At 60.7% G+C, this 26,925-nt stretch overlaps 10 protein-coding genes and 1 non-coding gene across 11 annotated transcripts; 4 read left to right on the plus strand and 7 right to left on the minus strand.

Annotated features, from left to right (window-relative positions):
* Positions 1-199: 199 nt before the first annotated feature.
* Positions 200-1,392, minus strand: PAN0_005d2798 (40S ribosomal protein S24; the record flags this gene model as incomplete). The annotated part of the gene is made up of 4 exons (XM_014802038.1): positions 200-598; positions 858-998; positions 1,061-1,181; positions 1,286-1,392. The coding sequence occupies 4 exons, from the start codon at positions 1,390-1,392 to the stop codon at positions 200-202; spliced, it is 768 nt and encodes a 255-aa protein (XP_014657524.1).
* Positions 1,393-2,076: 684 nt separating this feature from the next.
* On the plus strand, positions 2,077-3,371 carry PAN0_005c2799 (uncharacterized protein; the record flags this gene model as incomplete). Its single annotated transcript, XM_014802039.1, has 5 exons — positions 2,077-2,246; positions 2,330-2,457; positions 2,561-2,783; positions 2,879-2,972; positions 3,099-3,371. The coding sequence occupies 5 exons, from the start codon at positions 2,077-2,079 to the stop codon at positions 3,369-3,371; spliced, it is 888 nt and encodes a 295-aa protein (XP_014657525.1).
* A 188-nt stretch (positions 3,372-3,559) lies between these two features.
* PAN0_t005c0009 lies at positions 3,560-3,659 on the plus strand. The gene is made up of 2 exons: positions 3,560-3,596; positions 3,625-3,659. It is a non-coding gene; the product is annotated as a tRNA-Asp (tRNA).
* Positions 3,660-3,982: 323 nt separating this feature from the next.
* Positions 3,983-8,667, minus strand: PAN0_005d2800 (protein kinase; the record flags this gene model as incomplete). The annotated part of the gene is made up of 4 exons (XM_014802040.1): positions 3,983-7,567; positions 7,675-7,800; positions 7,910-8,469; positions 8,658-8,667. The coding sequence occupies 4 exons, from the start codon at positions 8,665-8,667 to the stop codon at positions 3,983-3,985; spliced, it is 4,281 nt and encodes a 1,426-aa protein (XP_014657526.1).
* A 2,287-nt stretch (positions 8,668-10,954) lies between these two features.
* Positions 10,955-13,552, plus strand: PAN0_005c2801 (6-phosphofructokinase; the record flags this gene model as incomplete). The annotated part of the gene is made up of 1 exon (XM_014802041.1): positions 10,955-13,552. One exon carries the CDS (start codon positions 10,955-10,957, stop codon positions 13,550-13,552), a length of 2,598 nt encoding a protein of 865 aa, XP_014657527.1.
* A 174-nt stretch (positions 13,553-13,726) lies between these two features.
* PAN0_005d2802 (uncharacterized protein) lies at positions 13,727-14,755 on the minus strand (the record flags this gene model as incomplete). The annotated part of the gene is made up of 1 exon (XM_014802042.1): positions 13,727-14,755. The coding sequence occupies one exon, from the start codon at positions 14,753-14,755 to the stop codon at positions 13,727-13,729; it is 1,029 nt and encodes a 342-aa protein (XP_014657528.1).
* A 669-nt stretch (positions 14,756-15,424) lies between these two features.
* Positions 15,425-18,064, minus strand: PAN0_005d2803 (DUF221-domain-containing protein; the record flags this gene model as incomplete). Its single annotated transcript, XM_014802043.1, has 1 exon — positions 15,425-18,064. The coding sequence occupies one exon, from the start codon at positions 18,062-18,064 to the stop codon at positions 15,425-15,427; it is 2,640 nt and encodes an 879-aa protein (XP_014657529.1).
* Positions 18,065-20,197: 2,133 nt separating this feature from the next.
* PAN0_005d2804 (glycoside hydrolase family 28 protein) lies at positions 20,198-21,286 on the minus strand (the record flags this gene model as incomplete). The annotated part of the gene is made up of 1 exon (XM_014802044.1): positions 20,198-21,286. The coding sequence occupies one exon, from the start codon at positions 21,284-21,286 to the stop codon at positions 20,198-20,200; it is 1,089 nt and encodes a 362-aa protein (XP_014657530.1).
* A 160-nt stretch (positions 21,287-21,446) lies between these two features.
* On the plus strand, positions 21,447-21,793 carry PAN0_005c2805 (uncharacterized protein; the record flags this gene model as incomplete). The annotated part of the gene is made up of 2 exons (XM_014802045.1): positions 21,447-21,514; positions 21,586-21,793. The coding sequence occupies 2 exons, from the start codon at positions 21,447-21,449 to the stop codon at positions 21,791-21,793; spliced, it is 276 nt and encodes a 91-aa protein (XP_014657531.1).
* Positions 21,794-22,571: 778 nt separating this feature from the next.
* PAN0_005d2806 (uncharacterized protein) lies at positions 22,572-24,599 on the minus strand (the record flags this gene model as incomplete). The annotated part of the gene is made up of 1 exon (XM_014802046.1): positions 22,572-24,599. The coding sequence occupies one exon, from the start codon at positions 24,597-24,599 to the stop codon at positions 22,572-22,574; it is 2,028 nt and encodes a 675-aa protein (XP_014657532.1).
* Positions 24,600-25,066: 467 nt separating this feature from the next.
* Positions 25,067-26,560, minus strand: PAN0_005d2807 (aldehyde dehydrogenase; the record flags this gene model as incomplete). Its single annotated transcript, XM_014802047.1, has 1 exon — positions 25,067-26,560. The coding sequence occupies one exon, from the start codon at positions 26,558-26,560 to the stop codon at positions 25,067-25,069; it is 1,494 nt and encodes a 497-aa protein (XP_014657533.1).
* Positions 26,561-26,925: the final 365 nt, after the last annotated feature.

The raw sequence follows: 26,925 nt of genomic DNA on the forward strand, positions 1-26,925 counted from the left end.
CGCCGACGTGAGCGCTGTGATGTTGTCGACTTCGAAAGAAGGGGCGAAAGCTCGTCGACAATGCGATCCACGCGCGAGAGCTACGTGCACATCCATGACCACCAAAGAGACTGCTGCAGATTCGGATCCCGAGGCGCAAAGCCGAGCTGCCAAAAGGTGCTGAAACAAGAACGAAGGCAAGGTCGAGAGTTCGACACGTTTACTTCTTCTTGGCATCGCCGGCCTTGGTCTTCTTGGTACCACGGACCTTCTTGGCACGGTTCTTGCGCTCCTTGCGGAGCTTGCGCGAGGCCTTCTCGGTCTTCTCGGCAAGGCCGACGCGGACGAGGCGGTGCTTGGGCTCGAACTTCATCGAGTCGCGCGAGTCGTAGACGAGGGCGAAGCCGGTGGAGCGTCCGCCACCGAAGGCGGTGCGCATGCCGAAGACGACGCACTGCTCCTTGGGGGTCTTGTACATCTCCGAGAGCTTCTCCGAGAGCTCAGCCTTGGAGACGTTGGGGCGGGCAGGGTGGATGACATCGAGAACCATCTGCTTCCTCTGGAGCAGACGGTTCGTGATGAACTTGCGGGTTCGGAGGGTGACGGGAGAAGTGGAGTCCTGGAGGTTTAGAAGGCATCGTTGTTGGGTTTAGGGTCAGCAAATTGGTGTTGTGCAATACGTTGCGTGTAAGGGAAACGCAGCTCGGCGAACATCACGGCAAGGTCCAACGCTGCTGCTGAGAAGGACGGTGGCAGAGGCCCGATTGGTGGTGCTGCAATTGAGGTCGGATGTCTATGGCGGCATGTTTGTTGTGTGAGATGCGCGCGGTAGTGAAGCTTTCTGTCCGTCTGATGCAGTCGATCTGTGCCAGCAATACCGCTTCGTCGCTCGAGGGAACGCATGTAGGAGGTCCGGCTGCGGTGCTAATGTGCTTCACCGATGTGGCCATCATCTGCAGAATCTTTATCGAGCCGTGCTGGCAGATATGTGGCAATAGCTGGAACGCATCGAGCGTGCTCTGATTGCAGAACGCAGACTGCACGGCGAAGATGTGGCTCTGGTGATCATAGCAGAGTCTACGACGGCCTCTTTGAAGCTGGATTCTTTCCACTGCTCTCCGTCTTCGTTTCCACCTTTCAACTGGCCTCGTGGACTATGGATCTGCTGATGTGTAGCATGCGTGTGGATAGCTGAAGATGTCCTGCATGTCTGTTGTGGGTGGAATGGCCAACTGCTGGTGATGCTTGTCGGTTGAGCAGTCGAAGCATCGTGTTATGAGACCGTTTCTCTAGAGGCGCAGCTGACGATATAGTGTGTGCGGCCGAGCGGGCGATATTTTCGACGTAGCAGCAGCGTTGGATGGCGATGATGTGCGGGTGTCGATGCGTTTCCCATAGTGGTGTACTCACCATCTTGACGAATTCTTGGTGGTAGCAAAGAGAAGCAGAGGATGGTGACGAGCCTGACCTAGCTCCCGACACTCTGTCACGCACACACTGGCCTCCGACCGCATCGCACCTTCTCAGGGCAGCACACAGGCAGACGAGCTCTCGCTGGCTTTACTGACTGGCCTTCGAGCTTCGCGTTCACCTCCTCGCCCTCGACGCAGTGCCTTCAGCCGCTCCCACTGCTGCCTTGCTCCTCGTTCCAGCCTCTGCCACTCTTTCTCGGGCTCTCCAACCCAGCCAAAGCAGCGAGACCGCAGCCACGGCCAGAGACTCGAGCCTGGTCGAAGTTCGCGTGCTATCGCCCTGTCGGGCATTACAAATTCAAATGGCGAGGCTGCTATCCAGCTCGCCAGCAGGGCTGATTTTTGCAGAATTCTGTGCCGTTTGCGCGAGGAGCGTGGGAATTTTTCGTTTTGAACTGCAAAACGCGCCCTTTGGCAGCCAGGCTCGCCTGCATTTTATCGATCGGACACCCCGCACAAAATCAAGTCCCGATATCAGATCCAGAAACACCCGAGGTTGTCCTCGGATTTCGGTCAGCGCCGAGCAGGTGCGCAATCCGACAGGCCGGCGGGGGTCCAGCGGTGTGGACCCTGGTGGTGGCACGGACCAAACTGGCCACCACCATTTCCTCTGTCTGGCGAGAGCATGAGCGGACGCGGCGAGCGTCTCGTCTGCTACTCTGACTCGGACTCAGACGATGACGCTTCTCCTTCAGACCAAACAAGATCACTTGTCGCACAACCGATCGCCTGCGTCAATGACGATCTAGTCAAGGAAGCACCTCCGCGTGAAGCGCACACGCATCGGATCAAAAGGTGAGATGACAGCACGATGCAGTGAGACGCCATGGAGGATGTAAGCTAAGCATCAAGCCCTACTCGGCTTTCCTACCTAACAGGAAGCTACAGCCGCTCGACGATGACAGCTTGCAACAAGGGAGCCGCCCGGCACCTGGCGACCGAGCACCAGATGAGCCAAAGACAGCATACGCCCGCGGCGAATGGCTGTGCTACTGCTTTGTAGAAGGTAAGATCCGACTGATACTTCTAGTACATTTGCGCGTGTATTGATGTCTTTGTTGAATCGCACACAGTGCCGATGACACCTTCTTTGAGGACTTTAATCCAAGAAAGCCACTCCTATCTGGAGCAGGGGCTCGAACAAGCAGTTCCGGACAAAGCACGCTTGCTGAAGACAGCTGAAGCCGAGGCAAGCTCAGAGCCTTACCTGTCTACAATCGAGAAGCTGCACATCTCTCTCACTCGGCCATTCACGGTCCGCGCTCACGAGAGGGACGAGTACGTCAAGACTGCCTTGACCGAAATCGGGCGCCTTCCTATCGAGATGACCAGGTGAGTCCTATGCTCCATGCCTTGTCTGCACACCAGTGACAGGCATCGTCTTGAAAAAGTGGGTCTGCGGTTTCTGACGTGCGCGTGTGTATCAGCTTCTGCTTCTCTTTTTCGCGCATTGCTTGCCTTTCCAACGATGATGCGTCCAAGCACTTCATGGTGCTCGAAGTCGGCCCGGGTCGCGAAAATGTGCGTCCAGCCATCCATCCTCACAAGGATACAGGCTCAAGTGTCTGGTGACGAAGCTTCCCAAACATTGACGGGCAGGGGTACTGACGATTGTCAACACCGCTGACACTAATTGTGCGTGCACAGCTCCGCAAGCTCTCCACTGCGCTAGGCGCCGAACTACACCGCGCCTTCCGCGCCAAGTCGTACTATCAAGAGGCGCGCTTTCACGCGAGCACCACGTGCCTGTCTGTACCGCCATCGAGCGACACCGACGCCGGCATGCTTGCTTCGCGCTTTCGCGCGCTCATCGACAGCGTCGAATCCGAGCGGGGATCCAAGCTGCGCAAACTGCCGCCGGTTCGCGTCTCCCGCATCGGCATCCAAGTCGCCAACAGAATCACCTACGCAGAAGTCTAGCGCTCATTCAATGCAAGACGAGCGCCGGATTCTGCTGAGACTCTCGCTGGATTCTTGCTGAGACTCTCGCTATCGCCGCCAATTGAACCACGACTGGCAGTGCAACGAGACACCCGCCTTAAATGTTTCTCACTGCTTGAAACAAACCCTATATGTATGCAATGTCATCGTCGCTTGACACGAAAGCGTCCGAATTAGTTTAGTGGCTATGACGGCGCCTTGTCATTCAATTGACGCTTCTCCGCGTAGAAATCGGCGCAGACCCGGGTTCAATTCCCGGATTCGGAGAATTCCTCTTTTTTTTTGTTCTGCATTTTCCCCTTCGACTTCGAGCAGCTCTTGTCAGCTTGGCACCATCCCACCGCTGCTTCCCGCTCGTCTCGTCCCCGCCATGCTTCAGCAGATACGAGAGCCGATCGACGAGATCAGGCGGCAGCAAAGAATTACAAACGATGGTATTGGCAGGCACCGAGGTATGCACGACGAGATTATGCACGAAGATATAAATGACAACGGGAGCAAAAGGAGCGTGCAGATAAGGAGCATGGAGCACCGCAGGCACACAGCCATGCTTTGCTGGAGAGAAGGGCTCTGACCTGAGCAAGACGAGGTCAGTTTTGAGGCAGAGGACCAGAGGCGCGTGCCTGCGCATAGAGCATCTGGGCTGTCTTGTCGTCGGTGCTCGAAGCATCGATCGATGCTGCGATCGACGAGAAGGGCGGCAGCGTTGTTCCGTGTCCGCCATTCCCACCTGGCACGTGGAAGATGGGGTTGATGTGATGCTGCTGCTGGGCATGGCCCGCGTTCGACTGGAAGGCCTGCGGAGCCGATCCATCGCCGCCGGTGTCGCCGCGATGGGGGATCGCATTGTGCAGGCTCTGATGCAAAGGCGGCAGCTGATAGTTCGGATGGAAGCCCGCCGGAGCCGCACCTGCTCCGCCGTGGTAAGGATGGAAGCGCGGGATTCCGCTGGCGTGATGCAAAGGCGATGCAGAGCCTTGTCGATGCGCCGATGTCGACGACGCACGGCTGTTCGCTCGGCTCTGACGGCTGAGAGACTGACGAGCCCCTACCATATGCGCCGGACCGGGAGAAACGTTGCCGGGCGTGCGAGTTCTAGCTTCGGCTGCCGTCATGTTTTCCATGTTGGTGATCAGCTGGTGGTCCAAGGAGCTGATCGAACGTGTCTCTTGCGAGCTGCGATGCGACTCCAGCGACGGGGCGAAGCGGCGCTGATCGAAGGACGGAGCCGAGGCGAGCGAAGAGGACGAGCTGGCTCGCTGGATATGGTGCCCTTGCGGCAGATGCGACCCGGTCCCGGGTCCCGGATCGCTGTCGCCGGTTTGGTACGACTGCATCGAGGCTCGGCGCGGATCGACCGCATCTTCGAAGCTCGACATGGAATGATCGTCGTCATGCTCCCGTCGTCGCGCCTTGTTGGAGCGGCTGTACCGCGTAGCCCCGACGCCACGCCACGCCATGTTGCCCGTCACCGCGGGATTTGCCGCAAGACCATAGTCGGGGCTCAGGCCATGGATGGGCGGCTGCAAAGGCGAGCGCGGGAATTCGCCCGATCCGAAGCTCGGCATGGAGGGCGACAGCTGCGATCCCGGCGCTGCAGGCTGCTTGCCGCGCGCCTTCTCGCTCGGACCCGTTCGATACGGCTCGTCGGCCTGGATCGAGCCCGCGAGCCATTCCACGGGATCCTTGCTGTTGGAAGAGGCGAGGAGCTGATTGCGCTTTTGCATGACGGCGCGCGCTCGATCGCGGGCGGCCTTCTGTTGCGCCTCTCGCCTCGCCTTTTCCGCCTCTCGCGCCGCTTTCTCGGCCTCCTTCTTGGCTTTCTTCGGATCGACCGGCTTGGCCGGCGCTCCATTCGACTGCGGCGCCGCACCGGAATGCTCAGCCGCGATCTTCTGGGCGGGCGTCGGTTCCATAGGCGATCTGAGATCCTGCTGCGCGTGAGGCATCATGCCGTTGGACGCCATGCGAGCGGCGGCAGCGTTGGGGGAGCCATAGTGCTGTGCACCGCCAGTTGCGTTGCCAGCGACACCTCCGCTCGAGCCAACAGCAGTGGTGCTGCCGCCGCTGCTTCCGAAAACGGACGAAATGTTGAGGCCCCAGCCCTTGCTCCTGCGTCTTTCCTTGTCACGCGAGCCGATGGTCTCGTTGCTAGCATTGGAATCATTCTTCTGGGAAAGATCGCCCGAAGACATGGCTCCAGGGAGCCCCCTGTCGATGCCGACATGGGGATATCCGGCAGCATGCGGAGCGAAGCCCCTAGCCTGCGGATCATCGTAAGCGTCACGTTGCAGGTTGGCGACGTCTTGCCTGTACTGACGCTGGTATTGCTCGTACTGATGCGCTTGCAACGTCTGGCCCTGGCGATAATCGCCATGCTTGAGCGTCGCATCGGTTGCTTGGCTGGCTGAGGGTGCGGTGGATGCATTGCCAAGCACGACTGTGGCATCCGAGGAAGGAGCGCCGGAGGACGGGTCATCGTGGTGTGTCGAGCTGCTCTGCGCATAGAGAGATGCCGAATCGGGGAAGGCTGGGTATCCGGACAGCGAGACGTCCCTTTGCATGGAAGGCATCGGCGGAGCCCACTGCATCTCGGCGGCATCTACCTGCATTGGGGAAGCAGGAGAAGCATTTGCACTGGCAGCCGGATCGCTGGCGTCGGTCGGGCGGCTGCCATTGACCATGACGACAGCGGAGCCGTTGGGCTGGCGGAGCATGGCCATCGGTTTGAGGTTGGGCTCTGCCGCACCGAATGGTGGTTTGGATGCCTGGGGCGACAGCGGAGTCGAATGCGAGGGGGGAACGGGCCGCGATGCTCCCGCATTGGCGGCAAAGTTCTGCGGAGGGCGAAGAGGGGCGGTTGCGCTGACGACAGGCTTGGCCTGGGGCGGTCGCATGCGTGGGGCGTCCATCTTCATGTACTCGTGCTCGATGCAGTCCTTGCTGGTTAGGCGTGCCTTGGGGTCGTAGCGCAGGAGGTCCTCGATGCAATCGACGAGGCTGCGGGGGACGCGATCGGAGAAGAGTCGCGAAAACTTGACGGGCTTGCAGATTGGGAACTGGAAGCCGACGGATCTCGCCATGCGTATGCCTCTGTCCCACGGACCGCCCCCGTTGCGTCTGCTGCGCGAGTCGTGACCGTAGCTGTGGCTTGGGTCGCCGAGCACTTCGCAGATCTGAAGGACTTGGTCGACTTCGCTGTGGCCCGGGAAGAGCGGCTTGAGGTTGACGAGCTCGGCGAGGATGGTGCCGAGCGCCCACATATCGACGGGATTGCTGTAGTCGCGCGAGCGCAAGAGGACCTCTGGGGCACGGTACCAGCGGGTGGAAACGTACTCGGTGTAAGGCGGCTTGCTGAGTGTTTCGCGGGCGAGGCCAAAGTCGGCGAGCTTGACAATGACGAGCACGTCCTTTTCTGGCGGTGCGCCCGGCTGAAGCTGCGGATAGTCTGCAAGACCTGTGGTGGTGATGAGGAGGTTCTCGGGCTTCATGTCGCGATGGAAGTAGCCGTGCTGGTGAATGTGGTCGAGGCCGAGGGCGATCTGCTCGTAGATGGAGGCGACGAGACCAGCAGCGAGCGGACGGCCTTTGCGCGACTTTGTGAGCTGGTAGAGGTTGCCCTCCATGCACTCAAAGACAAAGTGGAGCTCTTTTGTCGTGGGCATGAGGAATGCATCGTAGAGCGGGATGATGTTGGGATGCGGAGGGATGGTGAGGAGCGATTTGAGCTCTTTGAGCTTCATGCACTCCTGCCAGTTGGGGAAGGGCTTCTTCATCTTCTTGATGGCGACGAGACGCTTGCCGATGTACTCGGGGCGGGTGGTGGGATGCTGCATGGGCGAGAGCATGGTGCCACTCGGAAGTGGGCTCTTCCAGTCGGCGAGGCATACCGTGCCGAAGGAGCCGTCGCCGACGTCCTTTATGACGGTAAAGTCGCGGGGACCTTCGCGCATGAGCGAGGCAGCTGTGGTGGGCATTTCTGGTGGGCGTAGCGAGGACGAAGCCGATGGCCCGGCGGCGGGAGGAGGGGCGTCGGATTTGAGTGCGTTCGAGCCGTGCGCTGCGGCGGGGTACACCGCACCGGAAGAACCCGCCATGTCGGTGCGGAGATCGATGTGACGATGGTGCTGGTCGTTGGCGGGGAGGGCAAGGGGTAGCTTCGAGCTCGAAGCAACCTGTGCCATTGCTTATCTGGACACGCAACGCAAACGCAGCATGGTCGAGCGCAGCAAGTCTCTACAAGGGGTGGCCAATGGCAGACGGCGTGCAAACCGCGTCCGACCCTTTTTGCGATGATGGAGGGCGGGACGAGGAGCTGATCGGGCAAGATGCGAGACGAGATGGGCGATGCAAGCGCGACCTGGTCAAGAGAGAGAGAGGGAGCACCTCGAGCACGACTGCGGAGCGGCTGTGACTCTGCGATGCGCGGAGTGGGCCTGCGAGGCAGTTTCTTTCGGATTGACCGGCGTGGCTCGCGCAGCAGAGGTCGGATGGGCCGAGGTGGAACGCGACGGCACTTGCCGTGTGACTGAATGTGACGATGTGACCGGTCGCAAGTGTGGCAGCGCGAGGCGCGAGACCAAAGCTGCAAACGGATGGGCGGCGGCAGCGGACGGGGCCGACAGGCGAGTCTCGAACGGAGCACGGTTCTGCGCGGACGAAAGCGGATGCGAGGACGAGATCCACGTCGAGCGTCGGGGGCCGAGTCGGAGCGGTGAAAGAAGCCAATCTAGCGCAAGCGCAAAAGGGCTCTTGCGTGCGGTCCGAGCGCAAGGTAGACGCAAGGTAGACGGGATGCTGTCGTTGCGAGCGATGGTGAGATACAGATGATGTTCACCCGGTGCGTGCCAGTGCGAAGTCTGCGGCGAGAGCAGAGACGGAAGGTGAAGCGGAACGAGACGATGGTGGTGAGCAACGTGGGTGGCGGTGGGCGACGGTGGGGTTTGGCGGTGCGGGACGAGAGCGTCTCTCGATGAGCTGTGCAGTGCAGATGGCAGCAATCGCGGTTGCCAGAGACAGCGGCGAGCTAAAGTTGGAGCAAAGTGCAACAACTCGAGCGCTTTGCTTGCCTTTACCACTGCAGAGGGCAGTGTGCGGTGTGCGGTGTGCGGTGTGCAGTTGCAGCGACGCAGCGCGCGGTGCGGGTCCAAATGTGTGGCTGCTGGCTGCTTGAGGGCGGGTGCGGGTGCACTGTAGCGCCTGTCGTTGACCGTCACGGCAGCAGTCTTGCGCCCGCGCGCGGCTGGGCTGACACTCCCAGCTCACTCTTTTGCATTTCAGCAGCTGAGCGCGCGGGCCGGCCAGGCCAGCAGCTACCAGGGGCGTTGGGCGCGTGCCGGCACAACAGCAGCAGCAGCAGCAGCAGCAGCCAATTGTCAGGTAACTCCGGCGCGGCTGAACCACGAGCGTCGCCCCTCGACCCGCCCAAAATGTCGGAAAATAACAAAAAAAAAGTAAAAGAGAAAAATGGCCAGCCAGCCAGCCAAGCAAGGGGTCAAGCGCTCATCTCGACTGCGACTCATCCCCACCCACGCTCGGCACATTCACCCACTCACCTCACCTCACCTCATCCGCCCCCCCCCCCCCCACCTCGCCTGCTTATGCGGAGGAGGAGGGGCGGCGGCGGCGGACGGCTGCTGTTGCTGCTGCCTTGCCTGGCTCCCCTGCCGTCGCATCCGAATTCCAACCAGAAGGGGCGGCCGCCTGCCGACCGCTCACGGGAGGACCGCGCGCGCCGATCAGACCGCCCGTCCGGCGTGCCAAGCGGCAGCGGCGAGGTGGAAATGGACGCGCGTGTCGCACGCGTAGCGGGCGGGACCGCGGCGAGTCAGCCCATACAATGCGCTCTCTGAGAGCGCTGGTCGCTACGCGCTGGTCTCTTGCGCCTCAGCGTTGCCACGTCTTTCATGAGCCAAAGCCTGCCAAGCCCAAGCCTCGAAGTCAATCGAGAGCCAATATGCTCGTCTGCTCGTCTGCAACCGACGCGAGTTCCTCTGCTGCATCCAACCGCGACACAGGCCGCTTGGACCACGCTCTCTTGCCCATCTCTTTCCCCCCTTTTCTAAATATCTCTTCCAAAAGGCGAGCCCTGTCGAACGATCCATGCTGGGTTGGATGGCTTGACGTGCGTGTACCGCGGAGATATACGGTCCCGTTGAATTCGCATCCTTGGCCTGCCGAGCGAGCTCATCACTGCAGACGCCACCGCGGCGGCCCATCAAACCCACCAACAATCCTGCCGACGTCAATGTTTGCTTATGCCGGATAAAGCGATGGGGCGCGAAAGCATCGAGTGGCCGATCGGTCATTGTTGTAAGACAGGCCAAGAGCTGCAATGCATCTTCCCAAGCATGATGAGGAACGCCAGTTCACTAGTGCCTGCTGCCGCGTCCACATGGCTCGGGGGTTTTGATTCGCGCTTTTTGGGCTGGACCCTCGCGAGCGGATCTCGAATCTCGCGCAGCAAACGTACCGCGATGGGTGAGCAACACGAACCTCCATCTGGCTGCCGAGCCACCAGGTCAACGGCAGCCGAGCGCATCAACGCCACAATCTCAAGCTTTGCAGCCCAATGCTGTAGCTTGCATCAGATCTCATTTGGGCCGATCGAGCGGCCAACCAACGATGATGCCTACTTGATCTGTCGAGCAGAGGTCCTGGCTTTGCGATCGCCGATTTCACGTTCACTATCGTGACCCGATAGCCCGATGATTCTTCACGGAAACCCCTCAGTACCGGCCAGCTTTTCGCCCCGTGAACAACTTTCTGAAGACCGACCCCTCCTAGCCTGATCAAATTCCCTTCGCTACACGAGACACTTGTCTCTCTGCTGAGATTTTGCTCAGGAAGAAGAAAAGGGGGGGGGGGGCAGACGAGCATTCACAGAGTCTATTCTGCATGACGATGACGGTCTTGCAGCGTGAGAAAGGCGGAAGGCGGATCATCCGAAATTCGACCGAGGCAGCAGCATCTCGTCTTGGTCGAAAATCGTCGTTATCTGCTGCGACGAAAAAAAACAGAGTGGAGCCCAAAAAAAAACAAAAGGCCCAGCGCTTTCCACTTTTCCTCCCACTCGGCTCGATTTCGGCGTGGGACCTGCAAAGGGTGTTGGAGGCCGAAAAGATCAGATCGACTTGCCTGCCTGCGCACGGAGCGCGGCCTCGATAGAGCTGCAGCATCACCCAGATCGATAGAGGCTCACCACCACGAAAAAAAAGAGCCAACGGTAGCCGAGCATCATCTTCGACCCACTTCTCCCATCCCGCCGCCATCCTTAGACCCATCCTCCCCTGCCAACACGCACGCGCCCCGTGTTCAGACTCTCTTCTTGCTGTCGAGAACCAGACTTATCGACGCGACGAGGCTGCTGCACACTACACTCAGCGAGCCGACCGCTGCCCAGCCCAGCATCTTTCAGCTTCAAGGCGATCCCCTCCACCTATCCATCCTCAGGCTTCTAGCGCACAAGTCGCAGCGCGCGTCCAACGTCCGCGTCAGACCCGCTCCACTACCACACGAGAGTCGAGCATCGTCTCGCTCGACATCCAGCCACCTCCAACACCATGCCTCCCTTCGCTCCGGCCGTGCGTGCCGAGAACACCTTCGCCGCACAGTCGGGCAAGCCTGTGCTCGGCAAGTTCACTCCCGCCAACAATGGTGGACAGCCTCGGAGGCTCGCCGTCATGACCTCCGGTGGTGACTCGGCGGGCATGAACGCCGCCGTCCGCTCCGTCGTCAAGATGGCCATCGTCCGCGGCTGCGAAGCATTCGTCATCAGAGAAGGCTGGGAGGGCCTCGTGCGCGGCAACCACACGCCCGAACACACCCCTTCCGCCACACCCTCCATCAGCAGGAAATCCTCCACCACCTTCGTCGACACTTCCGACCCTAAGGGCAAGGCGACTCCTCCGGCCGAGCACGACGAGCAGACCGGCTTTGTCCCCACGTACGGAGAGGGCGAGCTGCTCAGGGAAGGCGTCGGCGAGGCGCAGGAGCTCGGCCTCCGCGGGCGCTACATCATCCGCGTCGGCTGGGACGACGTGCGAGGCTGGATGGACCAGGGCGGCACGCTCATCGGCACCGCCCGTTCCAAGACCTTCCGAACGCCCGAAGGCCGAGAGCAGGCCGCGTACAACCTCATCATCAACGGCATCGACGCTCTCGCCGTGTGCGGAGGTGACGGTAGTCTCACAGGTGCCGACAAACTGCGTGCAGAGTGGCCCGACCTCGTCGCCTCGCTCAAGGCCAAGGGCAGGATCACCGAGGAGCAAGCTTCCAAGTTTGCCCATCTCAACATCGTCGGCCTCGTCGGCTCCATCGACAACGACATGGCCACCACCGACATCACCATCGGCGCCTCGACAGCTCTGCAGCGCATCTGCGAGGCCGTCGATTCCATCTCCTCCACCGCCGCCTCGCATTCCCGAGCCTTTGTCGTCGAAGTCATGGGCCGTCACTGCGGCTGGCTCGCTCTCATGGCCGGTATCGCCACCGGCGCAGACTACGTCTTCATCCCAGAGCGACCTCCCCAGGGCCAGGAGTGGCACTCCGAGATGTGCGAGGTTCTCCAGAAGCACCGCGACCTCGGTAAGCGAAAGTCGATCGTCATCGTCGCTGAGGGCGCTATCGATCGCGAACTCAACGACATCACGCCCGACATGATCAAGGACGTCCTCTCCAATGACCTCGGCCTCGACACTCGCGTCACCACGCTCGGACACACCCAGCGTGGTGGCAAGCCCGACGCCAACGACCGCATCCTCGCCACGCTCCAAGGTATCGAGGCCGTGGACGCCGTGCTGGAGGCGACGCCCGAAACTCCCTCGTACGTGATCGGTATCAGCGAGAACAAGATCACCCGCATCCCGCTCATGTTCGCCGTCGAGCAGACTCAGAAGGTGGCCAAGCTCATTGAGTCCAAGGACTTTGATGGCGCCCTCGACCTGCGCGATCCCGAGTTCGCAGAGGGTCTGCGCGCCTTCAAGTACATCAGCCAAATCACCGACGACGAGATGCTGCCCGAGAAGAAGCGCCTCCGCATGGGCATCATCCACGTCGGCGCTCCTGCAGGCGGCATGAACGCCGCGACTCGCACCGCAGTGCGCTACTGCCTTGCCAAGGGCCACGATGCCGTGGTCATCTACAACGGTTTCCCCGGCCTGCTCGAGGACAACGTCTCGGTGCTCAACTGGCTGCGTGTCGACAACTGGGCCACAAGAGGCGGCTCCGAGCTCGGCGTCAACCGTCACCTGCCAGACATCGACATCGGCGCAGTGGCTGCCAAGCTGCAAGAGCACAAGATCGAAGGCCTGCTCATCGTCGGCGGCTTCGAGGCTTTCAGCTCGGTCAAGATTCTCAACGACAACCGCGATCGCTACCCAGCCTTCCGCATTCCCATCGTGGGCCTGCCCGCTACTATCTCGAACAATGTGCCGATGAACGAGTTCTCGCTCGGCTCCGACACCTCGCTCAACGCCCTGGTCGATGCATGCGACGCCGTCAAGCAGTCGGCTTCGGCTTCGCGCAATCGTGTGTTTGTGGTCGAGACACAAGGTGGCAAGTGCGGCTACATTGCTGTCATGGGTGCGCTTGCCGCCGGTGCTGTGCTCGTCTACACGCCCGAGGTGGGCATCGGTCTGCACCAGCTCGGCAAGGATGTGGCTTTCCTCAAGAAGCGTTTCCTTCTCGACGTCAAGGGCAAGTCCGAGGGCAGGCTGGTCATCCGAAACGAAAAATCGTCCGACGTGTTCACCACCGAGGTCATCACCAAGATTCTCAAGGAGGAGGGCAACAGCCTCTTTGACGCGCGATCCGCGAGTCTCGGTCACACGCTGCAGGGCGGTGTGCCTTCGCCGTTGGACCGTGTGCGTGCGACGCGTCTGGCGCTCAAGTGCTGCGAGTTCCTCGAGGCCGAGGCGCTCAAGCAGCGCAGCTCGTCGTCCACATCGTCCAAGATCGGCGCGGGCGCGTCGGAAAAGTCGTACTCGGACCAGACAGCCGTGATGATCACCATCCAGGGATCCACCATCTGCTTCACCTCCGCTACCGAGATGGCAAGGAATGCGGACATGAAGAACCGACGCGGCAAGACCGCGTGGTGGCACGAGTTCAAGGCGCTCGTCGAGCTGCTAGGTGGCCGCACTTCCCTGGCAGAGCTGTAGTGAAATGTAACCTAGACATTGGCAATCGAAGCGAGTGTGGTAAGCTGGTCCTCGTTGCAGATGGCTGAGGGGGGCGTGTGAAATTGTCGGAGACAGCAAATGGCGTAGGATACAAGGAGGCGGTGCTTCAGCGCGCTGTGACGGCGTCAGCGAAAGCTTGCCGGAAGTGCGGAGCTAGAAGATGCAGATGCTGTTGGGAGACGATGCGATGCCGCCCTTGACTCGGTACGGGGCCGAGGTCAGGAAGAAGGTCCAACGCTGATGCTTCTGACACGCAGCCGAAAGGCGTTCGAGGTCGAATAGTTCGCCGATGGGGCATCCCCACATTGGCAGCAGCCACTCGTGAAGCCACAAGTCACCGTGAGGGCCAAATTCGAACGAAGGGTTGTCGCTTGCCACTGCGGCAAAGTGGCTGTTCCACAGCCATCGCTTGACCTCTTCGGTCGCTTCGATGCCGGGGAAGTTGTCGTTTTCAATCATGCCCTTGACCTTGTCCTCGTCCGAGGCCTGCTCGAACCACCTCACCACGCCCGTCCTGAGGAGGAGGATGTCGCCCGCGCGTAATTCCGTCTTTTGCCATTCCAGCACCTCCTTGATCTGCGAAAGGGGAATCGGGTAGGAGGAGTTTGCGGCCGGGATCGGCTCGGTCTTTGTGGACTCCCACCAGTGCACCCAATCCACGAGAACGCCTCGGCCGGCGATACCGCCGCTCAAGCACCAGGCGTGCATGCTGTTCTTGGCACCCTTATCGACGGCGCCAGAGTGGAGATCGTCGTGCTTGAGGCCGTTGTAGTAGGTGCCCGTAGCCTGATGGGCAAAATGATTGAAGCCGTCCCATTGCGACGAGGTCTGGGTGTTGAGATGCAGCTCGTCGTCCGTCGCATAGACGCCGAGCTTCTTCTTGAGGTCGAGGAGCTCGTGGTGAAAGTGCTTGCGTTTGTTGGCGGGAACATCGACGCTATCGAGACCCCAGTCAATCTGGACTCGATCACCAGTGCGGATGTTTTCCTGTGCCGCACTCGCTACGACCTCGGGCGTAAGCAGATTGAGCGTGCCAAGCTGGTCATCTTCGCCCCACACTTTCCATGCGCATCCATGAGGCATGCCAGCTACCGCGGGAATGTCGTCAAAGTCTGGGACTGTGTTGGCGGCCTTGGAGCCTCCGAAGGCATGGCTTTGGCTAGTTGAGGCTGTCGCAGTCATTGCCGGTCGAATTGGTCAGCGCTGTCGCTCTAGTCAGAAGGAAATCGAGGGTCGGATTTGGTGGTGAGGAGGAGAGTTGATATTCTTCGGACGTGGCCGAACTTCGCTCTTCCAAGCTGGATGGCAACCGAAGTCATGCATCGGCTTCTCACCGATAGCGCAAACGCGAGGGCCTTCAACCTCACTCGCCACAGCTCAGCTCGACGGCAGGCCCGACCATGGCTCGCACTTTCTCAGGGTGGAGGCGGAAGCTGCAAGCGAATTTGGCAAGTCCTGCGGAGCTCCCCCACAGACCTTTGTTTTGCATCGGCGTGGGCAGCCGCCCAATTCGCCGATGCTAATTTTTCGCCCACCGGCCAACTGGCCGAGGTCGCCGCCGACTTTAGGCCTCTGACCCCATCGCTTCTTTTCTCTTCCTCGCTCTTGTCGAAGCGTTCAATACAATTTCGTAACTCATCACACTGTCACTGTCGTCATTCGCTGTCTCGGAGGCAAGAGGTTGTTGGCGTATTACTGGAACGGGTATTCTCCACAAAACTCGGAACTGCCTCAGTAGGGGTTATACACGTGTGGCGCACCGGCTCGCCGCTCTGCTCCACTCATTGTCGCAAGGCAAAGGCAGAGAGAGGCGCGTGGTGCGCACACACGTTCAAGAGGCTTTGCGGCTCCTCAGACGAGGGGCTCACCAGGGGGCTCGTAAGCGTCGGTCTCCACCTGGCCCTTCTCAGTGACCGAGGTGTGCTCGTAGGTAGCGTCGAGACCGGCCTTGCGGGCCGAGGCGACTCCAGCGCGACCAATGCCGAACTTGTCGTTCGGCAGCCAGATGGGCTTCTGCTCGCCCGTGAGCGATGGGTGGTAGAAGGCCGAGTCGTGCTCGTCCGAAAGAGCCTCCTGCTTCTTCTCGCCGTTGGATACGCCGTTGTCGTAGCCAGTTCCCTGCGAAGCGGGCGTCGCCTCCATGCTGAACTTGCCCTGGCCGTTGGGTGTCCTCTTCTCGTTGAGCGCCGTCTCGTTCGAGGTGCGGCCGTTGCCGGCGGCCGCCTGCGACTCGCCACCGCTCAGCGAGAGGGGCAGAGCGGTCTCGAGCTCGCGGAACGAGTCGTTGAGGAAGTAGTGGAATGCGACGACAACGACGATCAAGACCACCATGAAGGCACCTTCGGGGATCGCCGACTGCGTCTTGTTGCCCGCGGCGTCGATCGACTGCGCGAGGAAGAAGATGGCGGTGAGCATGACCATCTCAACGTACAGACCGGCGAAGATGTGGCGGATGGCCTTGCCAAAGAAGAGACCCGAAGTCTCGCTGGGCGGCTTGGTGTCGTAGACGTAGAGGAAGAGGTACTTGTAGCCGAAAAAGAAGAGCAGGAAGGTGAAGGCGACAAAGCCGTTGATGATGGGCGCAATCACGACGTAACCGGTGCCGATGACCGTGATGAGCGTCATGGACGGGAAGAGCGTGCCCCAGGCAACACCGCTAGTGTCGTGGTCGATGTGCCACACTTTGCGAGGCGTCGAAGCGAGCAAGAACTTCTTGACGTAGTAGACGACGAGGCCGGGCAGCTGAGCGAAGAGCGAAGCAGCACCCGAGAGACCCTGGAGGGCGATGAAGCTGAGGAAGAACAGCGAACCCTTTGGAATAGCCTGAGCAAGTAGACCAGGGAACGTGGCGGGCTGCTGCGCTACATCGGAGACGTACTTGTAGATCTGACCAGCGTTGCCCGAGATGAGGGTCAGGAAGAGGAAATTCTGGACGATCTGGAAGGCGGCGAATCGGCCCTGGAGGTCGAGCTCAATGCCACTGCGAGTGGGGACACCGCTGAGGCGCGAGAGGAGACGCAGGAAGATGGGAAGCAGCATGTTGAGCACGGCAAGCAGCACGGTGGGCAAGACACCCTGGATAATGCCGACGACAACGTTGGGGATGGTGTTGAGCCAGCCAAGGAAGGGCACGTTGTTGGCGAGACCCTTGATGTTGGAAATGATACCGACAAAGGCCACGGGGACGGCCCAGAAGATGATGAGGCCGATGGTGATGGCCCAGCCAATGACGGTGCGGATCTTGCGCTCGTAGGGGTTCATGTTCATGTTGGCCCAGACGACGTCGTCGGGGTGAGCCTCGACGTAGCGGTTGGTCATGCGGTAAGGCTCGTGGTGCGCCTGCGACTTGGCGGCCATGTGGGCGGCGATCTGGGTGTTGAACAGGATGAAGGCGCTGCTCTGAGCAGGGTAGTTCTTATAGTCGACCGCAATCTCGGAGCGCTTCTTCTCGATCTCCTTGTTGAGGCGGGCGATCTCCTCGCGGCACCAGTGGATGGTGTCGACCTTCTCGCCCATGCACGGCAGCTTGCCGAGGCGATGGGTAGGGCGCTTCTTCTTGGGCACGTACTGGTCGGCCACCTCGGCGTTGATCTCGACGTCGGTCTCGGGGAGCGAGCCGCTGGCGTCCTGGGCCTTGCCCTTCTTGACGAGCTTGTAGGCGGTCTTGATGAGGCTGGTCTCTGCGCCTTCGAGCTTGTTGCACCACTTTTCACGCTCGTCAAAGAGGTCGGGTAACTCCTTGAGGTTGCGGTTGAGCCAGATCTTGGCGACGCCGCCGGGGAGCTGCGAGTAGATGGCGCGGAGCTTCTTTTCGCTGAGGAGCTCGTTGGGGATGCCAGTGATGAGCACGGTCCTGGCCTGGGCGCTGTTGGCGTGCTGGGGCGAGACGAGGAACTGCTGGCGCAGCTTGATAAACTTGGACATGCGCGAGCGGATGTTCCAGAGAAGCCAGAAGGTGAAGACGTACTGGACGAGGAGCGGGGCGACGAGACGCTTCTGCTGCTGACTGGAGGTGCCGACGCGGCTGAGGATAAAGCGATTGAATCCGGTGCCCTCGCCGGTGGTGTTTGCACCGTAGGTGGGCATGAGGACAATCCAGGAGAGGACAAAGGTGGGAATGAAGACCCAAAGCATCATCTCGAGGTACTCGACAAACATGTAGGCGTCGAGGCCATTTTTCTCGAGGATGGTGGTGGTGGGAGTCTTGAGCCAGACGGGGAGCCATCCGAGGAGCGACTTAGGCAGAGGCTCGATCTGCTCCTCGGGGACGACGAGGTAGGTGCGAGGCGCATAGACGCGCTTGAAGCGGGGACGCGCGATGAGGAAGACGGAGAAGAGAATGGCAAAGATGACGGCGTTGAGCACGATGGCGGAGATGACAGTAGAGGTGGAGGCGCCCGAATTGGTGGCCTGCTGAGCAGCGGCACGCCCCACAAGCAGGGCGGCCACCACGAGCTGCGCCGGGCCAGAGACAAGGCTGAACGACGGCATGGCGGATGGCGAGGACGACGTGGAAGCGGTCGACGCGCGCGGAAGCGGATAGGTTCGATTACAGAGATGGAATGAATCGATGCGGAAGGTAGGGGAGCGAGGACGCCAGCAGCGCCAAACGAGACGACGCCAGACATATATAGCAGCGAGAGCCGGCCAAAGCTCAAAGTGACCGACAGGCAGGAGATGCGAGCACGGCCGACGTGATGGAGAGACACTCCGCTAGCGCCGAAGGGCGGGCGTCAAAAGGCGGAGAAAGAAAAAAAAAAAGGAAATGGAACCGATGCAAGGCCAAAGGACGGTCAAAGCTGGTGGAACGGATGGCCTTCGGAGGGCGGGCAGGCGCGGGCAAGCGAGGCGCGGTGGGCTGCGAACGATGATGATGTCGGCGGCACGCGCATGCTGAAAACGCTCACACATCCTTGATGCATGCACGCATTACGCACGCCGGTCTGGCTTGACTAGGCGAGCAGCACAGGAGCAGAGGCGCTGTAGTTTATCGCGTCCATGCTCGGCAGCAGGTTGTCACTTTTTTGTTCTTTTCTTTCTCCCTCTCTTTGTTTTTTTTTTGACTCGTGCTCAGACGCGCTACGGGTGCTGAGAATGTCTCACTGCTCTTTCGCCCAGAAGCGTGCTTGGGTTTGCCGATGTATGCGCCGGAGGGCCCAACTGCCAGAGCCGCACGTCATCGCTTCGTACGGCAACACCGCAACACCGCATCTTCGCCCGGGTGGTGCTGGTGACCCGCCCACCACCGCATGTCACGTCGCAGGGCTTGGCGGCTTCTAGGCGCTCATCGAGGATCGAGACAGCTCGCTCGATCGGGTCACCCGAGGACGTGCTGATCAGTGTGCGGGAGCCACCGAATGCCAGCTCGATACGTGACACTGGCGCGTCGACAGCTGTGAGCACCGGCGGCGTGCGTGCACAGCATGTATGTACAAAGAGGCTATCGATCTCTGCTGAGCTTCAAACTTGGCACGAGAGGCCGAAGGGCCACAGCCGGGCGCGCCGAATCGCGTGAGCTTTGCGCGTCGGCTCGGTCGAGTCGAGTGCCGCTGCACGGTGCTTCCAGGAGCCCCGAGCGAGGCATGCAAATTAGCGTGTGCATGTGCAGGCACGCATGCCCAGCAGAGGGCCCTGTGGATTGCAACTCTGACACTCCGCCCCGACGCCATCAGTCTGGGCCCCCTTCGAGTCGTGGCCATTCGCCGTTGCTTTCACATTGAAGCCCCTCCGTGACCGGCATCCACCCGGACATGATTTGTGCTCGGCTAACGCTGTTTGCATCGCCTCGACAGCTCGCTCCTCGGCCTGGGCCCACCGTCTTCGAACTGTGGTCGACGTAGATTACAGTCGGCCTTTCGCTCGTAGGATCGAGGCAATCCAGCAGCCCAGCCGCGCAAGATTGAAATTCCGGTGCAATTTTCCGCGCTCTGTCAGAACCTCACGAGAGAGGTGGGTTGGAGGCTGCACGACTGCAGCGTGCATAGTCGATCTTTGCATCGCGTCTGAGACAGGCAGGCGCCGCACGCCAATCGCTCCGTGTTCTTTCTCGGCATGTCCGACAGACAGGGCGGATGCAGTCGGCCACTCTACCGTACGGCGCGAGAAGTGTCGTTCTCAAAGCGCGTCTGTCGAACCCATTCAGGCAAATCAGCAGGCGCATTCTGCAGCAAGCATCGCCCGCCTGTCGAGAGGCCCGTCGTGCCCAATCCAACTTTGGTTACGACGGCATGCCTCGACCGCTCGGCTGCTTTCGGGGAGGCGTTCGCGGCCTGGTTCTGACGAGAGGCAGCGCGGAAGCCATTTGTAGGCTAGGCCCCTCCCCGACTCTTGGCCCCGGCCTTGACACGTGCCTGCACCGCCATGGCGCTTCCCGAACCGCTCGGGGGCCTCGCGAAGAACGCTAGTGGCCGACAACTGCCAATCCCAGCAAGCTCCTCGCCACCTGGCTTTCATTAAAGGTCGCCTTTCCAACAGCGCGACGCGAGATCGACGCGAGATCTACTGCAATCTCAATCTAACCAGATCCATACGTTGCCATTCCTTCAGATTCTTTTGTTCCGCCCGCTACAGGTGCTTTCCGCATACTTCATGACCTGGAGTGCCCACGGCTCGCCGTCTTGCTCTTCAGCACGTGGCGGGCGAAGGGACGTTGGTGCACTTGGTGCTCTTCTGCCCGCCAGTCAACGAGACACCGCTCCACTTCCACTTGGAGCACGACCCCGAGCCGCACAGCAGGTAGACCCGCGTGGCACCCGAAGACACCGACCCAGTGATGCCGTTGATGTTGACGTTGGTCACCTTGACGCCGTTCGTAGGCGTGCCTGTAGGGCCGCCGTTGAGATAGTCCTGCTGGATGTCGATCCCATACTTGCTGATGCCAGACATTTGGATGTTGGCGTACGTCACATTGTTCACAAGCCCAGTCGCTCCCGAGACCGTCTTGATGCGCACCGCGTTCTCGCTGTTCACCACCTGCGAATTTTCAATCCGCACGCCGTCCACCGTGTTGTCGCTGCGTCCACCGACGCTGCCGATCGACAGTCCATGGCCGCCCGAGCAGTAGCCGCCGGAGAAGAGGATGTTCGTGCCCGAGTTGACCGCCAGGCAATCGTCCTGGTTGCGCACATTGGCGTTGGTGATGAACACACCGTTCGAGCTTCCCACATCAAACGCATCCGTGTTGTGACCCTGTTCGCCAACATCGCCCGCAGAGTTGTCGATCGTCACGTGGTCCACGTTCAGATTCGTGCATCCGTTGATGCTGAACGCCTGCACCGGTGTATTTTTGACGTTCAGCGACCGAATGTTGCTGTTGCTAAGCCCATGAGCGAAGAAGAACTTGGGCTTGGTCTTGCCGCCATTGCTTCCCTTTCCGTCCCACCACTGGCCGCCGCCGCCGTCGATCAACGAGCCAGAAGCTCCGCTGATGTCGATCTTGTTGCCGGAGATCGAGATCAGCGGACCCTCCCACGGTGTGTATCCAAAGGTCGTGGTTCCCGAGAAGACGACCCTAGTTCCGTCCTTGAGTCCAGTCAGATCCAGCGTCTGGCCCGCAGGCACCTTGATGTTGGAAAGCGTGATGGTGCTGCAAGACCCTTTGCCAGCCTTGGCGCTCGCAGCGTCCGTAAACGTGCAGCTGGCAGCTGGAGCAGCAGATGCACCCGAAGCCCAGTACGCCAAGGACAGGCACGTAAGTAGACCAAGTCGCGTCATGCTTGTGGTCAGGCGAGGGCTGTGAAAAGATAGGAGGGCTCGAGGCGGCGTGCAGATTCTTTACGCTTTGAGATCCTCATCCTCGTCAAAGACGTTTGCTTCTTATAGCATCGCTCGTACGCTGACAACACATACAGCTCTCCGAGCGTGGCTCACATAGATGCACGAGCCTGGCGATGCTTTGCAGCGAAGCTGGCAGCGCGCGTGCAGAGATCTTACCGTGAACCGGTGGGTGACGAGGTGCTTACCTCTCTTTCAGACCCTGCCTTCCCCCACGCGCGGTGTTTGCAGCATGACAGCCGACTCGAGAAGATCGCCGAACACATCAGCAGCGTGCTGCCTCAAGCGAGCAGGCACAGCAATTCATTTCGGGCCTGGGTGGACGTGCAGAGGCCATATCACAATGGCTCTGGTTTCCCTCCGTCCAGCTTCTTCGAAGTCCAACAATGGGCGTCTCCGCAGGATGACACGGCGTGGTCGGCGTTGATCGCTATCGACGCGGACTAGTGCGCGCAACTCGGCATTCTTGTTGGTGGGGCGAAGCAATGCATCGGCGCGCCTGCACGCCGACATGCGGCGGTTTTACGCGCTGCCGTTGCAACCGCGCAGACCCCTCTTACGTTTGCAGACAAAAGCCGTTCGGTCATTTGCACAATACTGCGAGCAAACCCTAAGGTCTGACGGGTCGCAAACGAACTGTAAAGTGAGATCAAGGTATGGTCGAGTCAGTGATCGGAACGCCCATGACTCAGCGCCTAGGCAGAGTGCAAGGCGCATCGAAGCAGAGCGTCGATAGCCGACCGTACGACCCGTGGGCTTCAATGCTTCCATGCAGGTCGTCTTCCGTCAACTCGGCTCGGTCGGCGGAACTGCCTCCGAAATTGATGCCATGATACCCCGCGATCCCCACTCACGCTCTTTCCCCCTCGTCCATGCTCGCTTGCTCGATGCCTGACGATCAAGGTGGACAAGGTTCAACAAGCGCTCTTCGGGACGCAGTCAACCGTCCAGCAACAAAGTCGTCACTGACCGCCGATGGCAGCGTGCCAACCAACCGCACCAGAAATGGTCCGACTCACTCGGATCGCCGGAAGAGCGGTTTCAGGGTCAACAGCTGCAAGAGATCGCCGAGTGATAATGCCAATTGCAGGGTATATGGTCTTTGAATATGGGGAACGCGCGCAGTTCTCGGATCTACGTGGGGGCCACGTGGTATGAAGCTGACAAGCGAGTTGGCGGCAAGGCTGACCGGCTTGTCCCGGTCACAAAGTCGCCGGCTGCGCGGTCAGTCGAAGACGACAAAGTTCTGTCGAGCCACCTCCATTCGACGGCGGATCTGGCCGACGATGCGTCGTCGGCGTCCGCCCTGGGCCACCTGCTCGACGGGGAACTCGCGAATCTCGTATTCCTGTCCGAAGAAGTCTGGAGGGAGATACTTGATGAGCGAGCTGAAATCAAGCGAGAGCAGCGTGCGATCGAGACCAGTCGGTCGAACGTCGCCCGCCGCCACGACGGCTCCGTCAGCAAAGGTGGTGATCACATTGCCGTCGTGCGAGCTGACCGCCTTGAAGCCATCGGCATCGCGGCCATTGATAGCCGTCCGTACCGCTCGCAGCACCGCGCGACGAATGCGGGAGCGCTGGGCTTGCAAGTAGCGGCGCGCACGAGACTCGGATGCCAAGGTGGTCGAGGTTGCCGATGCGATGGAATCGGAATCCGCCTCTTCGTACTCTTCAGAGGACTCGTCCGTGGTGTATGAGGGGACGCGACTGGGAGCAAAGCTTCTGGGTCGCACACCCGCCTCTTCCTCGAACTGGCGGCGCCAACTGGTGGGAGCGTTGATCCAGACTTTTCGCACGGCATCAGCCACGAGGCGTCGCGCGCGGTCGCTGGATTCGGCGGGGGAGCGGATGGCCAAGAAGGGCTCCGTATCGTTCGGTCCGGCACCCTCGGGCGCTACTGGGGCGGTGAAGACGGAGTTCGAGTTGATGTAGTTGGGGTTGAGCGTCTTGGAAAGCAGTGGGGGCACGAAGGCCAACTGGACATCTTTGCGCTGCGTCTTGCGGCGGTTTGGCATAAAGAGATTGACGGGAGGACGGGTGACAGCAGCCGCACGAGCAAAGGCAGCGTGGACCGGACCGGTGGCGCCAAAATTGGCGGTGGCTGGGGTGGCACCTGCGCCCGGAGTGACGGCGGGCGTGTTGACGGCGCTGCTGGTGTCTGGAGCGGGCAGACCGTTGAACAGCTGGCCGGCGGCCGAAGCGAGAGACGCCTTCTCTTTGGCCACTTGAGCGGCCTCGAGCTTCCTCTTGTGCATCCTGCGACGGATGCTGCAGATGCACTTGTAGCCCCACCAGAGGTGCATGGGATAGGTTGCAACAAGGCTGATGGCGGGACCCCAGCTACCGTTGATGCCCGGGGCGCTGCGGCCGTGCGTGGTGACGGAGCAGAGGAGGAGCGCAAAATGGTAGAAAACGCGCGTCGCGAAGAACGTCACGGTGAAGGCTGTGTTGGAGCGGAGGGGAGGATGGATGGAGGCGATACCCATGATGAGCGTGGGCAGCTCAAAGATGGCCGCGGCTGCTGCGACGTGAGCCCAGCCCTTGTGGACCCAGAGGGAGAAGAGGAAGGTGTAGGCGATGTGGTGGATCCAGCCGGAGGAGAGGTTGATCAGCTTGCGGTAGTAGATGGAGCCGAGTGTGAGGTCGGAGAGGAGGTAAGCCACGAAGAAGGCGGCGAGCGGCTCTGCGACGGTCTTGGTTCTGGGTCGAAGGGTTTGCAGGTCGAATCCGCCAATGGTCAGATCGTAGAGATACGGCAGACTGGCGATGCACATGACGAAGCTGGCCAAGGTGGTGAGGATCCAGCATCGCTTCTTGAGCATGTCCTTGCTGTCACCCTTGAGCCAGGACTGGGAGAGGGCGTGAAAGACGACATGCTGCACTACGAGCGAGGCGTAGAATATGGTGTGCAGCCTGGTGGAAGCAAGAGCCGATCCCTCGGGCAGCACGAAGCGGTCCGCAAAGACAAACTGCGACATGGTTGCGGTGCTGATGGTGGGCGGGAAGCGGACGACGGCTCCAAGCGGCCAATGCAAGCAGCCAAGAGCGGGCCAGTTTCCGGATTCACGGCGAGCAAGGTAGCTGCAGTGCCACGCAAAGAAGCTGGGTGGTCTTGCGACCTGGCGAAGGGTGAAGGGAGGATGGTGGTCATGAACGTAGGTGTGCATGCGGTACAGAGCGGCGCGTTTGTTGTGGACCGAGTGCGGGGTGTGGAGGGCGGCCGCAGTCACCGTATCTCGCTGCGCGGGCATCGCTCCTGTGTGGCCAACCCCAAAAAAGAGCAGAGCGTTGTTGCGACTCGGAGTGTCACTTTCAAGTTTTGGGTGCGAACGTGCGTACGCCTTTGGCCTCCACGCCAGCCTGGCACGCGCTGTTGCGCAGGCGATCCGGCGCTTTGCCACCGGAGCCCGCGCACGTTCTCAGGGTCCATCGCGTTCCGAGTTGCCGAGGCGCCAATGACGGCAGCGCGCCACTGCAGGCATCGGGCACCGATCGAAGCTGGCGACCTAGTTCACCCGATGCGACTGATTCACTTTTTCGGCTTCCCGCAAGTGCCTGTCAAGCATCGTCATGCTCAAGGACTGCCTTCCAACACACGATGCAAGCGTTCGACGACAACACGAGACGGCATTCATTGTATTCATCGAGACATACACAAAGACCACAACCGAGACGTTTTTTACCTTTTTTTTTTCCTGGGCAGGCGCTTCGACCACGCTTAGATGGGAGCGGGGATGCTGAGGTTGACGTGCACGGCCTTGATGTTGGTGTAGTTGGCAAGCGCGTACTCGCCAAGCTCTCGGCCAATACCCGAAGCCTTGTATCCACCGAAGGGCACCTGGGGCACGAGCATGTTGTAGCAGTTGACCCACACGGTGCCAGCCTTGAGCTTGTGCGCGGTCTCGAGCGCGCGGCTGACGTCGCGGCTGAAGACGGCGGCGGCGAGGCCGTAGATCGAGTCGTTGGCGATGCGGATGAGGTCCTTCTCGTCCTTGAACTTGGACACGACGACGACGGGGCCGAAGATCTCCTCCTTGGCGATCTTGGCGTCGTGGGGCACGTCGGTGAAGATGGTGGGCTCGATGAAGTAGCCTTCGTTGCCCTTGCGCACACCACCGAGGTGGAGGTTGGCGTCCTTCTTGCCCGACTCGATGTACTCCATGATGCGGTCGTACTGGAGCTGCGAGACCTGGGGACCCTGGAAGGTGTTCTCGGCGAAGGGGTCGCCCACCTGGAGACCCTTGCAGTAGGCGGTCATCTTCTCCATGAACTGGTCGTAGATGGACTCCTCGACGTAGACGCGCGAGCCGGCGCAGCAGCACTGGCCGTGGTTGAACATGATGCCGAACGCAGACCAGCGCACGGCCTGGTCCAGGTCGGCGTCCTTGAAGACGATGTTGGGCGACTTGCCGCCGAGCTCGAGCGTGACCTTCTTGAGGTTGGTCGAGGCCGCGGCCTTCATGATGTTGCGGCCGACCAGGGTGGAGCCGGTGAAGGCGATCTTGTCGATATCCATGTGCTGCGAGATGGCAGCTCCGGCGACGGGACCGAAGCCCGAGACGACGTTGACGACACCGGCAGGGAAGCCGGCCTCGACGATGAGCTCGCACATCTTGAGCGCCGAGAGCGGCGTCTGCTCGGCGGTCTTGAGCACGATGGTGTTACCGGTAGCAAGCGCGGGACCGAGCTTCCATGCGAACATGAGCAGCGGGAAGTTCCAAGGGATGATCTGGCCGCAAACGCCGATGGGCTCGTGTCGGGTGTAGTTGAGACGCTTGGTGTCGACCTCCATGACCTTGCCGTGGTTCTTGTCGGCCCAACCGCCGTAGTAGCGCAGGTTGGCGGCGACGGCGGCGACGTCGAAGCCCTTGGCGATGGAGAAGGCCTTGCCGTTGTCGAGCGACTCGATGGCAGCAAGCTCGTCCACGTGCTCCTCGACGAGGTCGGCAAGCTTCATGAGGAGCTTGCCGCGCGCATCACCGGGCGTGTTCTCGCCCCAGACGGTGTCGAAGGCCTCGCGGGCGGCCTTGACGGCAACGTCGACATCCTTGGCGGAGGCCTCGGCGACCTGGCCGATCTCCTTGCCGTTGGACGGGTTGACGGTGGCGAAGGTCTTGCCGTCGAGAGCGGGCACGAACTTGTTGTTGATGAACAGCTCGGCCTGGACGGTGGACTTGATGCCGTTAGGCAGGTCAAGGTTGAGAGTCGGCATGGTGGCGATATCAGGTGGATGGAAGGATAACGAGAATGGGATGCGGGAGTCGATCGAGTGGTAAACAGCGGATCGAATCGTGGGGGGAATTGTCCGTTTGATGGTGGCTCCGGCGTTGCTATATATGTCCGCGCACTTCTTGTGGGCGTCTTCGCAGTGCGGGGCAATCACCAAAGTGCGAGCGGTGATGTGCCGATGGCCAAGCCAAGGTGGGAGGGCGGCGCCGCAGCCAAAGCAGCACCCAAAGCGAAGCAGCGGTTGAGCAGTTGGGCAGCCGTGGCAGGGGTGGCGGGAGCTGCAGCTCCGACTCGCTTTGGTCCTGGTGGGGTGGAGGGCCACTGCTGTCGCTGTCGGTCAAGAGCCGC

Source organism: Moesziomyces antarcticus (assembly GCF_000747765.1).
Source record: "Moesziomyces antarcticus DNA, scaffold: scaffold_v10005, strain JCM 10317, whole genome shotgun sequence".
Lineage (NCBI taxonomy): Eukaryota > Fungi > Basidiomycota > Ustilaginomycetes > Ustilaginales > Ustilaginaceae > Moesziomyces > Moesziomyces antarcticus.